This window comes from Oncorhynchus tshawytscha, linkage group LG20, assembly GCF_018296145.1.
Source record: "Oncorhynchus tshawytscha isolate Ot180627B linkage group LG20, Otsh_v2.0, whole genome shotgun sequence".
NCBI lineage: Eukaryota > Metazoa > Chordata > Actinopteri > Salmoniformes > Salmonidae > Oncorhynchus > Oncorhynchus tshawytscha.
This window is the reverse complement of record NC_056448.1, coordinates 3,942,579-3,956,415: the sequence shown is the minus strand read 5'-3', so window position 1 is coordinate 3,956,415 and position 13,837 is coordinate 3,942,579. Positions and strand designations below refer to the sequence as shown.

Genomic DNA, 13,837 nt, shown 5'->3' with positions numbered 1-13,837 from the left:
TGTGGGGAAAAAAAAGAGATGAAAGGACACAGACAGGGGTGTGAATGGATCCCATCCTCTCAGCTCAGCTCCGGTGACCAGCCGCCCTCCATGTTATCGTGCTCACCTTACAGTAACACATGTAGCACACGTCAGATGGCAACCGGTCTTATTACGACAGCCAGAGTGGAACCCAGGCGGTATTGACATGTTTCCCCCGGGGATCCCTATTCTGACGCGGCGCCACACGGAATGGAATTACTGTAATTACAGTACCCACACGTACGTATGCACAGGAATAAACGCCACGCATGCACGCACACAAACGGACAGACACACACACACACACACACACACACAAACAACTCTGCAGCGCCCTTTTCAAATATTAATTACCCCCGGGTTCCATTATTGATGCTCTGTTTATCTGGAACAGAACAGCATTTAAATAATGCACATATTCCACACACAGTCACTAGCATCCACACACAGCCTCAGTCAGTCACTGAGCTGAGCCAGTCAGCCAGTGACTTAGGGGCAGATTCAGCACCTAGATATCTGGACCAGTATGGCGGACAGTATTTACAGAATAACGGTGAGAGTCACTGGCTGGATGTCTGGTCCTCAGCACGGCACAGAGGAAATGATTCAGCACGAGCTACAGTACCAAGTAACAGTTACCTGCACCCTTATTACGGCTGGCTGACTGGCCTCAGCACGGCACAGAGGAAATGATTCAGCACGAGCTACAGTACCAAGTAACAGTTACCTGCACCCTTATTACGGCTGGCTGACTGGCCTCAGCACGGCACAGAGGAAATGATTCAGCACGAGCTACAGTACCAAGTAACAGTTACCTGCACCCTTATTACGGCTGGCTGACTGGCCTCAGCACGGCACAGAGGAAATGATTCAGCACGAGCTACAGTACCAAGTAACAGTTACCTGCACCCTTATTACGGCTGGATGTCTGGTCCCCAGCACGGCACAGAGGAAATGATTCAGCACGAGCTACAGTACCAAGTAACAGTTACCTGCACCCTTATTACGGCTGGCTGACTGGCCTGAGCAGACTACTTTTAGTTATCGTCTGGAGGTGTAGCACTGTGCGCCCTCCTTCACTCCTCTTCCACGATTGAAAAGCATCGGTATGAGAAATGTGGTATACTTTTCTAGCATGAGAGCTACTTCTACATGATGAAAGATGTCACGAGCTACTGTGTTTGTTTTTTAAACCTTTCAAATAAGACACTATGTAATTTCCCAAATTCCGTTTTCTTGATCATTTTTCCCCCGTTTTAATTTTTTTTTCTATCGAATTACAATTCTTCATAGAGAAACAACGACATTTGATGTTCTGAGTCCATGTCAATGCTGAAATCACATCAGAAGACCATTTGGTTTAGGACATTTTGTTGTTGTTGGTCTAGCTAGTCATCACAGACACAGCCCTAGGAAGTAGGGCTGCTGATAAATATCTCTATTTTTATATATATAATCTCCCCCCCCTCATAAAATCAGCGAATTATGCCTTTATTACTCATGTACACCAACTTTGCAACAACTGGACCCAACCGACCAACTCCCTCTCTCCTTCGACCCTAATCTCCATCAAGCTTTCTGTTCCTACTTCCAAAGAGGAAGACTGAAACCAAAAGAAAGCAAGCAGGAGAAGAATGGACGGAAGAAGAGAAGAATAAACAAAGACCTAACTGGTGGATGGACTTCTCCTCTCCCTCCAGCCATTGGGGTAGTAGGGGGTGGCTAACATCAATGCCTGTGTCCCAAATGGCACCCTATTCCCTATATAGGGCGCTACTTTTGACCAGAGCCCTAAGGGGTCAAAAGGAGTGCACTACAAAAGGATATAGGGATGTTGCGCTGGACTGAGGCCTGAGGCCCGGTCTCCATCACTGATAAGGATCCATGTTTATGTTCGGGAGGGTCATCTCGGGCTCTGAGACACTTTAAAAAGCCCAGTGACATAACACCAATTAGCCTCTGTCCATCTAGAGCCTTTGCGTGAGTGGGGGGAGAAAAAAACAGTGTTTGGTGATGCTCATTGTTAGTGATGGAGAAAGACGGTGTGTGTGTGTGTGTGTGTGTGTGTGTGTGTGTGTGTGTGTGTTTGTGTGTGTGTGTGTGTAGGAAGCACTTTAACCTGTTCCTCCATTGTTTACAGCTCAGGTTTATTCTGACCCAACACAATGGCTGAAATGGCATGTTGTTTTTCTTACTTAGGGCTGATTATGAGACCTGGAGTGGGGCGATGAAAGCCCTACTCCAGGAAGTATGGTGGGAGGGAGAGAAAGAGGAGGAGGAAGGGTGGGAGAGAGGGCTCTCCTCCGTCTCCTACTCAGGCCCTGTGTGGGGGAGCAACCTGCCCTCCTTCAGACAGCCACCCTCGGCCCTGAATACAGAGCCAGGCTGGGCAGAGGTGTCTGTGTGTGTATACGGTGTGGTACTGTTCCTTTCCTCTGTACAGCCGGCTAGCTCCTCTGGCTCCAGCTAATAGGCTAGCTAACAGGCTAGCAACCAGGCTAGCAGTCTATCGGCTCTAGGCAGGGAGCTAAGAATAACCCACATATGAAAGAACCTCTTCTTCAGACGAACTTTGCCTGATTTCACACATAATGTACAGGGACCTGAAAGACTGAAGATGTGGTGAATTGCTGATCCCTGGTATTGTATTTGTGGTAACGATAAGTCGATAGCGTACACAAACACGTGTCCAGCATGTGCAGGTATGCATTTGTGGTAACAGTGACACACACGCCCATATAGTGTACAAGCTCGGTGAGCCCACAAGCATGCACACATTTTCATAAAGCACAAAGCAAGAATAACAAGCAGGAAGTGTGATTCCTTTAGATAAGATCACATTTATTTGCTCAGTGCAGAATAATATACCAGAATAGAACCTCAGGACAACTCTACAACATGACATCATTACAAGGGCTCGTGGTACCGAGTTAGTTAACTAGCCTTAAATAACACAGAGAACATGATTATGTTTAAGCCCCCGCAACATTCAGTTTACCCAGCATTTGCGACAAATAATCTAAACATTGAAGAGAGTTCAACCAATGTTAAACATTAAATACATTTTTTTAAAGTCACATTTTCAACCATGTTTTGGGACATTTCCAGCCAAACGGCCTTCTTGTTAATGCGTCCATTCTCCTCTTAATCTGATAAAGAGCTGAGCCACTTAATACAGTCAGGTCATGAGCTAACCATTAAGAGAGCCTGGCCTGACAATTTAGAGCATTAAGAAAATACATATGAGAAAATTCAATAAGGACATGCTGGATAACAGAAGGGAAAACAGTGTGTGTGTGTGCGTGGGTGTGTAGTCCTCTAGTAAAGCTTGGGCCACAAAACTGTCCCAGATTTGGCATGGACGTTTCCAGCATCATATCAGGTCTCACAACGTCCTAATATGGCACTGTCGAGAGCAGGTCATCGTGGGAATTTTGGCATTGAAATGTCCCAAAAACGTACATCAGCAAACAAGCAAAGCAAGAAACCTTTCCCCCAGTTTTGCCCCCTTTCTAAAGAACCGTCAACTGACTGCTGGATTGAATAGAGTTCAACTAAACCGACACCTAGATGGGGATACGGTCAAATGTTGAACTCCTATCTTCCTCAAAAGAAGAACAAAATACACAACGATATTAGTAAATCCATTAACCTGAAAGCATGGAAAATGGTATACAAATGTAAGGAATTGTTTTAGAAGTACAAATCCACCTCATCGGAATACCAAGTGGTAAGAGCCTGTTTGAAAGTACAATAGTAGGAAACCCAATCGATATTTGGCATATGTCCGTGAGCAAATATTTGTTTCGAGAGAACTGAGCTGCCGGTCAGTATCCAACACACTAAAAAAGACCCAAACATTTATTAATTAAAAAAACAAAAAACTATGCATTCGCACATCAAACATAGTAGCATACAAAGCACCCACACACACACACACACACACACACACACACACACACACACACACACATCCATCCCCAAAGGGCAGAAGAGTCACGGAGAAAGTCATGTGGAAGTAATAAAGTGGTGAACAACGTGTGATGACTCTGAATATCACCAACAGTTCAGGAACATCACATGGTCAATAGAGAGAAACAGATCTATTGTTTCAATAACCGGTGGTAAAATGTAGAGGAGGAAAAAATATATATATAAAAAATGGTGTCTGAGTTGACATTCTTCTATAAAGAGGACAAAATGGAGGAACAATGAACGTATTGCACTCTGCCCTTTGGCTGCGCAAAGACAGTCTCCAAAAGTGTTTGTAGTTTGACAACATTTGAATTGTGAGCTTTCTTATTCAAGTCACCTAATCAAATATATACAGTAGGCAAAACATGCATAAGACTATGTACAAATTTGAAATGTAACATGGAACTTTAGCCTACATAAAGATGAACAGCACTGTAGTCATTGCAGAGGCAGCCTAACAATACAGTAGTCCAACTCAATGTCTGTCCATACCGTCATCACTGCAAAATTCCTAACATGAAAACTTCCATTAAAAAAATAACCCTAAATTGCACGTTATCTCTCTCTACATCTCTCATTCCGTCTCGTTCTTTTTTAAATATATAACATCTAACACACATTCAACTTTGGTCAACTAAGAAAGTAAAGCTACTAAGTATATTGTATATTTGCTCCCAAATGGAGGAGTAGGCTACCATAAAAAGAGAGAGAAAAAATTCAAGAGGCCAAAGGCTGTGAAAGGTCTAATAAATAACTAGTAACATTGGACCGAAAACAGTTGAACATTGAGATCTTAATTTCTATCTGTTTCATTATACTGTAAAGTAATGCAGCCCTACAGGTTCTTGTGTTACCGCATACATCCCAAATGGCACCCTATTCCCTATCTAGTACACTACTTTTGACCAGAGCCCTATTGGTCCTGGTCAAAAGTAGTGCACTATTTAGAGAATAGGGTGCCATTTGGAATGTATGCAGTAACACAAGAAACTGTGGGGCTGCATTACTATGCAGACAATACTTTACGACACTTGGCCAGGGGCCGATGTTCCTCAGCTGACAGCAGCTCACAGCTTTCTCAACATTCATGGTCATTAACCCATGGCCAAACCATAATGCCGTCACGTCACCGTTAACGCGAGCTGCAGTTTAACAACTCAAGTTGACCTATGAGACATGCTATGCAACCTGAAAAAGCAGCACGTCCGCAAAAGCGGGGATCGCTTGAGTCCATTTTCCACGGCAGGGAAGAGCATTGCAGAGACGTCGACGCACAGAAACAAGCACATACTATCAAAGATAAATTCACAAATAATAACAAAAAAATTCATTGTACATTAAAAGGTTTGCTATCGTATTTTAGGCTGCTATTAACTTTTTTTTTTAACTTCCAACTTGACCTAATTGTTGTCGCCTAACCACCAAAGGAAATGATTCTCATCATTCTCCTTTGTTGTTATGGCGCAACAAGCAACTTGGCCTCAGAGAAAGACGTATAATACTATACATCCATCCCAAGACATATGATAAGTTAATTCATCCAATTTGTATGCTATTGTACGGCCGGGTAAGACGAATGATACTTTTGACCATATCTTATAATCATATGATAATGTACAACCGCAATTGCATTCATAATGTAAAGTAATATAGCATACTAAAAGAAATGTCTCAGATTTATGTACAGAATAATACGAATTGCCCTGAGACCACGTTGAGTAACCAGATAATTGGAAGAGAAAATTTGACATTGAAAAAAAAACATCAGATGTGGATGTTTGCTCACTCTTTCTTTTAGAAAGTCTCATCAGAAAAATCTTAGATAATGAAGACAGTAAAGGTCACTAATCAGGCCCACTGGTATTGGCTTGTTAATACCAGATGCAACAGACAATGGGGCAACGCTTTGGAGTAGATAAACTACTCTGAAACTCAAACAATCCATTTTCAATCAATCTTCTGCTTTGACACAATGACCACATTCTCCTCATAAGTGAACTGGAACAGACTGTCTGTCTGCAATGTACTTTGGTTACAGAGTCAGACAGGCTCTGATGATAAGGAAGCTTGTTGAAACAAAAGTCATCCAGTCAATGATTACTCTGATCCCTCGGGAGTAAACTCCTGGTGTTTAAACCTCTAAACAAAGTGGTCCTCCCTTTCTCTGCCCGTACCTCTGCCTCAGAACAGCCCAGATATAAATGAATGATGAAGTACTTGCTTCTCTTCAGAGTCTGAGCTTGCTGCACCCTTCAGCGCACAATACTGTAAATATTCTGTTTCCGTGTTTAAAAACCACAAGGGAAAACATTTAAATAAGTTATTGACAGCTCCCCTTATCTCAGTATTAAAGTGTTTTTCAGGGTTTTTAATTATGTGAGTACTTTGTTGCATGTAATACACTGTAGTCATGGCACAAATACACATTGGTTCACAAACTGCTAGGAAGATACAGTCTCAAACATATTTTTCCCACAAGAACATGTGTTCTTGTGTTCTTACAGTTTGTGTTTTTGGCAAGTACTGTCAGAAGGGAGGTGTTCAATCAACTAACACTCCATCCACGGCAAAACGCTGACACAACGTAGCCATAGCTCTGTCATCCGTAACTGGAGTCAAAGGTTAGGGTACTGTAATTCCACATCCTTATTCTGACTCTCACTCCCCCTCCATGTTCTACCTCTCTCATGGCAGAGGCTGGGCTGTACTTCCCACGCGGGGCTCAAAACGCTCGGGTCCTGGAGCCGATCCTGTCAGAGCCAGCTGTGACCAGGAACGCAACCATCCAACAAACATCCAACTGTCTGGAAACAACCGTAGCAATACAACATCCTGTGAAGCCTGTTCCCCTTAGCTCAGCATCAACATGGGACACACTTAGTGCTTTAGCAACACGACACACTGACTCGACCGTCACACGGGTCTCTGGGAGGTCCTACACATGGCATGTGGAGCGTGTGCAGACTGGCCCCTGTCCGTGCCCCGGCCCAGGGCCAAAAGGATTCTTACTGTCCACACGCTGCACGCAGAATGAACCTAGACGCTTTAAACCCTTCCGGAAGGCACTGTTGGTAAGACTATAGATCAGACAGTTACAGAAGCTGTTGCTGATAGCCAGCCAGGTGGTGAGGAACGAGGCGACGGGGTGACGGTAGATTCCAGCACTCTCCAACAGGAAGTACAGGATGTAGGGAAGCCAGAGGAGATAGAACACGCTGGTGATGCGAAACAGCACCATGGCGTAGCGTTTGTCCGTGCACGCCGGCGCATTCTGCGGCTGGCCATCCTGTCCCAGAGAGCTCTCCTGTGGGCTGAAGCGGGCGCGGCGCTCGCTGATCTCCTTTGTGTGTTGCCGGCAGATACGGAAGATGTTGGCGTAGGTGAAGCAGACCGTCATGGCGGCCGGCACGTAGAGCAGCGCCACGATGAATGACGTGAAGAGCGGCTTTGTCCCCCACTCCATGGCACACCACTCAACCACATCGCCGTGGTAGCCAGGCTTCCCCCAGCCGAAGAAGGAGGGCAGGAAGATGAGGGCGGAGTAGAGCCAGATGAGGAGGATGCACACGCGGATCCGGCACGGTGTCACCAGTGTAGCATACGACAGCGGCCGCGTTATCGCCATGTAGCGGTCCACGCTAACGCACGCCAGTGACGCCATGGAAACGCTCTTCAACACGGAAACCATGTAACCAAACACCTTACAGGTGAGCTCTTCATCCAGGCCTTTCAGGTGGTGGAGGAGGGAGAGGGAAGGGATGAGGCAGCTGACCCCAACTAACAAGTCTGCGTAGGCCATGGTCTGGATGAAGGCGCTGGTGGTGTGGTGGTGGAGCAGTGGAGCACAGTGGAAGACAAAGATCACCACCAGGTTGCCAGAGATGATGAGAACTGTGAGGAGCAAGATGATGGCCACCTCTAAAAGACAGGTGTTGAAGATCTGGGAGTAGCCCATGTCTAGGAGGCAGAAAGGAGAGCCGCTCTGGTTTAGGAGCTCAAGGTCCAGCAGGTCCAAGGAAGAGTTCATCTTGCAGCCAGGGAGCCTTCTGAAAGCCCCTGGTCTGAAACCAGATCCAGAGACAGAGGACTGGAACTTGGCCGGGGATGGTCAATGGCTGGTCCAAGTCCTAGCTCAGCAGCAGACCAGGCCGGTGCCCCAAAGAGAGGAGCTGTGTTCCCTCTGCCATGTCAGCAGCAATGTTGAGGACTAGCCCTCGCCCACGATCAGCGACTCGGGAGTCTCCCAGGGCACCCCTCACTGCACAGACACAGACGAGTCACACAGAGAAGGACACAGATAGCAGAGGACAAATACTCTGGCAGGCTCTCATCCTACTTCTCGTTCTCTCCTCAGAAAAGACACAGCCAACACGTGCAGCGCTGTGTGCCTGCTGCACGAAGAGCAGGGGGGAAATATATCATCAAAAAGGTCAGACAACTTTCATCATCTTCGCTTACTATAATACCAGTTTGTCTCATAAAAATGCAGTCACACGTTCCTCAATATCTCAGGTGATATGGAGTGCGATGTTTCCCAGAGAATGTTGTGTCCTCTCCTTTCAGTCTTTTTCTCCAAACACGGACAGCTCAGACGGATAGTGTCCAAAGAGTCGAAACCACCCGCTCTGCTAATCGCCGCAGGAACTTCAGCAGAAAGGAGAAAAGCAAGGATATTGTCATCCACTCTTCTCACTCAGGCTCTCCCGGTCTCTCTCACGCCGGGAACAGAGAGTATAAATGTTACATGTAAATGATTGAGGTTGAAGGAGTAGCCTCAAGCAGGCGATTGGCATCCAGGTCTCCTCAGAGAGGCAGCAGCGGCATATGGTGGAAATGAGAGAGCAGGAGCAGGCATACCAATGCAGAAACCCAGTCTCTCTCTCTTCTGTGGAGTTGATTCAGCCTTGTTTCTCTCGCTCTGTCTCTCTCTCCTTTGGGCTCTGTCTCTCTCTCTTTCGCTCTCGCTCTCTGTGAGTGACTGAGACACCGTCTCCGTCTCTCTGACTCAGTCTCACGCCGCCCGTCCCCGTCTCACTCACTGCGTCCGTCCCCATCTCCCTCAATCACTCATCTCCGTCTCACTCGCTCGTTCACCCGCTCCCTCACTCCGTCTCACTCGCTCCGTCTCGCTCGCTCCGTCTCGCTCGCTCCGTCTCGCTCGCTCCGTCTCGCTCGCTCCGTCTCACTCGCTCCGTCTCGCTCACTAGCTCCCTCGCTCGCTCCGTCTCGCTCACTAGCTCCCTCGCTCGCTCCCTCACTCCGTCGCTCCCTCACTCCGTCTCGCTCGCTCCCTCGCTCCGTCTCGCTCGCTCCCTCGCTCCGTCTCGCTCGCTCCGTCTCGCTCGCTCCGTCTCGCTCGCTCGCTCCGTCTCACTCGCTCCGTCTCACTCGCTCCGTCTCACTCGCTCCGTCTCACTCACTAGCTCCCTCGCTCGCTCCGTCTCGCTCACTAGCTCCCTCGCTCGCTCCCTCACTCCGTCGCTCGCTCGCTACGTCTCGCTCACTAGCTCCCTCGCTCGCTCCCTCACTCCGTCGCTCCCTCACTCCGTCTCGCTCGCTCCCTCACTCCGTCTCACTCGCTCCCTCACTCCGTCTCGCTCGCTCCCTCACTCCGTCTCGCTCGCTCCCTCACTCCGTCTCGCTCGCTCCCTCACTCCGTCTCGCTCCGTCTCGCTCGCTCCCTCACTCCGTCTCGCTCGCTCAGTCTCGCTCGCTACGTCTCGCTCGCTAGCTCCCTCGCTCGCTCCCTCACTCCGTCTCTCCCTCACTCCGTCCGTCTCGCTCCCTCACTCCGTCCGTCTCGCTCGCTCCCTCACTCCGTCGCGCTCGCTCGCTCACTCACTCCGTCGCGCTCGCTCGCTCACTCACTCCGTCGCGCTCGCTCGCTCACTCACTCCGTCGCGCTCGCTCGCTCACTCAGTCGCGCGCGCTCGCTCGCTCACTCCGTCGCGCGCGCTCGCTCACTCACTCACTCCGTCGCGCGCGCTCGCTCACTCAGTCGCACTCGCTCACTCACTCCGTCGCACTCGCTCACTCACTCCGTCGCACTCGCTCACTCACTCCGTCGCACTCGCTCACTCACTCCGTCGCACTCGCTGTCGCACTCGCTCACTCACTCCGTCGCACTCGCTGTCGCACTCGCTCACTCACTCCGTCGCACTCGCTCACTCACTCCGTCGCATTCGCTCACTCACTCCGTCGCACTCACTCCGTCGCACTCGCTCACTCACTCCGTCGCACTCGCTCACTCACTCACTCCGTCGCACTCGCTCACTCACTCACTCCGTCGCACTCGCTCACTCACTCACTCCGTCGCACTCGCTCACTCACTCCGTCGCACTCGCTCACTCACTCACTCCGTCGCACTCGCTCACTCACTCACTCCGTCGCACTCGCTCACTCACTCACTCCGTCGCACTCGCTCACTCACTCCGTCGCACTCGCTCACTCACGTCGCACTCGCTCACTCACTCCGTCGCACTCGCTCACTCACTCCGTCGCACTCGCTCACTCACTCCGTCGCACTCGCTCACTCACTCCGTCGCACTCGCTCACTCACTCCGTCGCACTCGCTCACTCGCTCACTCACTCCGTCTCACTCGCTCACTCACTCCGTCTCACTCGCTCACTCACTCCGTCGCACTCGCTCACTCACTCCGTCGCACTCGCTCACTCACTCCGTCGCACTCGCTCACTCACTCCGTCGCACTCGCTCACTCACTCCGTCGCACTCGCTCACTCACTCCGTCGCACTCGCTCACTCACTCCGTCGCACTCGCTCACTCACTCCGTCGCACTCGCTCACTCACTCCGTCGCACTCGCTCGCTCACTCTCACACTCGGTCTCGGTTTCTTTCTCTCGGTCTCTCTCTCTCTTGGTCTCTCTCTCTCTCGGTCACTCGGATTCTATCTCTCTTTGTCTCTCTGCAGCAGGCAGGGCAGAGCCAGTCCGCCCCCTGTTCAAACGCCAGCCAGTAAGCAGCTGCAGGAGCGCAAGTCTCCCTTGTCCCTCCCATGACAGACTGGCTGGCTGCACAGAGCATACCCCGACCGCCACTCCACTATCTCACTCCCACACACACTCTCTCTCCTTGAACTCACACACACCACCTCTCTCATATACACACACACATCATTATTTAACACTCACTTATCCATACACCTAGTAAGTGCATTTTGCTCATACCAGTCTGTGTTAATGCAGAAAACGCCAATTTCTCTCTCTCTCTATTTTTTTCAGACACACATTCAGGCTGTATACCAAAAGTATGTGGACACCTGCTCGTGAAACTTCTCATTACAAAATCATGGGCAGTAATATGGAGTCAGGACTTGCTTCAAATCAGTAACAAGAGCATTAGTGAGGTTGGGCACTGATGTTGGGAGATTAGGCCTGGCTTGCAGTCGGCGTTCCAATTCATCCCAAAGGTGTTCGATGGGGTGTGAGGTCAGGGCTGTGTGCAGGCCAGTCAAGTTCTTCCACACCAATCTAGACAAACCATTTCTGTATGGACCTCACTTTTTGCACGGCGGCAATGTCATGATGAAACAGGAAAAGGCTTTCCACAAACTCGGAAGCACAGAATTGTCTAGAACACCATTGTATGCTGCAGTGGTAAGATCTACCTTCAGTGGAACTAAGTGAACTAGCCCGACAAATGAAAAACAGCCCCTGACCATTATTCCTCCTTCATCAAACTTTACAGTTGGCACTATGCATTGAGGCAGGTAGCGTTCTCCTAGCATCCGCAAACCCAGATTCGTCCGTTGGACTGCCAGATGGTGAAGCATGATTTATCACTCCAGAGAACACGTTTCCACTGTTCCAGAGTCCATTGGTGGCAAGCTTTACACCACTAGGCTTGAGTACGGCTGCTCGGGCACGGAAACCCATTTCATGAAGCTCCCGACAAACAGTTATTGTGCTGACATTGCTTCCAGAGGCAGTTTGGCAGCTCTGGCAGGGCTGAAACTTGATATACTACTTTGTTGGAAAGGTGGCATCCTATGACGGTGCCATGTGGAAAGTCACTGAATTTGTTCTTAACTGTCTTGCCTAGTTAAATAAAGGTCAAATAAAACTGAGCTCTTGAAATAGACAAATTCACTCATTTGAAGTGTCCACATACATTTTTTACATATAATGTACAGTTGAAGTCGGAAGTTTACATACTCATTTTTCAACCACTCCACAATTTTGTTTTGCTAACAAACTATAGTTTTGGCAAGTCGGTTAGGACATCTACTTTGTGCATGACACAAGTCATTTTTCCAGCAATTGTTTACAGACAGATTATTTCATTATTCACTGTATCACAATTCCAGTGGGTCAAAAGTTTCCATACACTAAGTTGACTTTTAAACAGCTTGGAAAAGTCCAGAAAACTATGTCATGGCTTTAAAAGCTTCTGATAGGCTAATTGACATCATTTGAGTCAATTGGAGGTGTACCTGTGGATGTATTTCAAGGCCTACCTTCAAACTCTGTGCCTCTTTGCTTGACAACATGAAAAATCTAAAGAAATCAGCCAAGACTTCAGAAAGAAAATTGTAGACCTCCACGTCTGGTTCATCCTTGGGAGACATTTCCAAATGCCTGAAGGTACCACGTTCATCTGCACAAACAATAGTACGCAAGTATAAACACCATGGGACCATGCAGCCGCCATACCGCTCAGGAAGGAGACGCATTCTGTCTCCTAGAGATGAACGTACTTTGGTGAGAAAAGTGAAATTCAATCCCAGAACAACAGCAAAGGACATTGTGAAGATGCTGGAGGAAACAGGTACAGAAGTATCTATATCCACAGTAAAACGAGTCCTATATCGACATAACATGAAAGGCCACTCAGCAAGGAAGAAGCCACTGCTCCAAAACCGCCATAAAAAGCCAGCCTATGGTTTGAAACTACACATGGGGACAAAGATCGTACTTTTTGGAGAAATGTCCTCTGGCCTGATGAAACAAAAATAGAACTGTTTGGCCATAATGACCATCGTTATGTTTGGAGGAAAAAGGGGGAGGCTTGCAAGCCGAAGAACACCATCCCAACTGTGAAGCACAGGGGTGGCAGCATCATGTTGTGGAGGTGCTTTGCTGCAAGAGGGACTGGTGCACTGCACAAAATAGATGGCATCATGAGGCAGGAAAATGATGTGGATATATTGAAGCAACATCTCAAGACACCAGACAGGAAGTTAAAGCTTGGTCGCAAATGGGTCTTCCAAAGGGATAATGACCCCAAGCATACTTCCAAAGTTGTGGCAAAATGGCTTAAGAACAACAAAGTCAAGGTATTGGAGTAGAGGTCGACGATTAATCAGAATGGCCGATTAATTAGGGCCGATTTCAAGTTTTCATAACAATCGGAAATCAGTATTTTTGTCAGCTCAGGGGTTTCAATCTTGCAACCGCACAGTTAACTAGTCCAACGCTCTAACCATTGCACTCCACTAGTAGCCTGCCTGTTACGTGAATGCAGTAGAAGCCAAGGTAAGTTGCTAGCTAGCATTAAACTTATCTTATAAAAAACAATCAATCATAATCACTAGTTATAACTACTGATCCAGTTTCACAGGCAATATTAACCAGGTGAAATTGTGTCATTTCTCTTGCGTTCATTACACGCAGAGTCAGGGTATATGCAACAGTTTGGGCTGCCTGGCTCATTGCGAACTAATTTGCCAGAATTTTACGTAATTATGACATTGAAGGTTGTGAAAATGTAACAAGAATATTTAGACTTAGGGATGCCACCCGTTAGATAAAATACCGAACAGTTCTGTATTTCACTGAAATAATAAACGTTTTGTTTTCGAAATGATAGTTTCCGGATTCGAC

General features: G+C 48.0%; 2 protein-coding genes across 7 annotated transcripts in view; both read right to left on the bottom strand.

Moving 5' to 3' along the window:
• LOC112239765 (rab GTPase-activating protein 1) overlaps nt 1–13,837 on the bottom strand; it is a 142,149-nt gene that overhangs the window by 40,617 nt on the left and 87,695 nt on the right. The gene's annotated exons all lie outside the window — the stretch shown is intronic.
• On the bottom strand, nt 2,842–9,163 carry LOC112260174 (probable G-protein coupled receptor 21). Its single transcript, XM_024435069.2, has one exon. The coding sequence runs from the start codon at nt 8,021–8,023 to the stop codon at nt 6,932–6,934; it is 1,092 nt and encodes a 363-aa protein (XP_024290837.1). The 5' UTR covers nt 8,024–9,163; the 3' UTR covers nt 2,842–6,931.

What these genes read in the sequence shown, in the direction of transcription:
- LOC112260174 (XM_024435069.2), bottom strand. Translation starts at nt 8,023, where the DNA reads ATGAACTCTTCCTTGGACCTGCTGGACCTTGAGCTCCTAAACCAGAGC.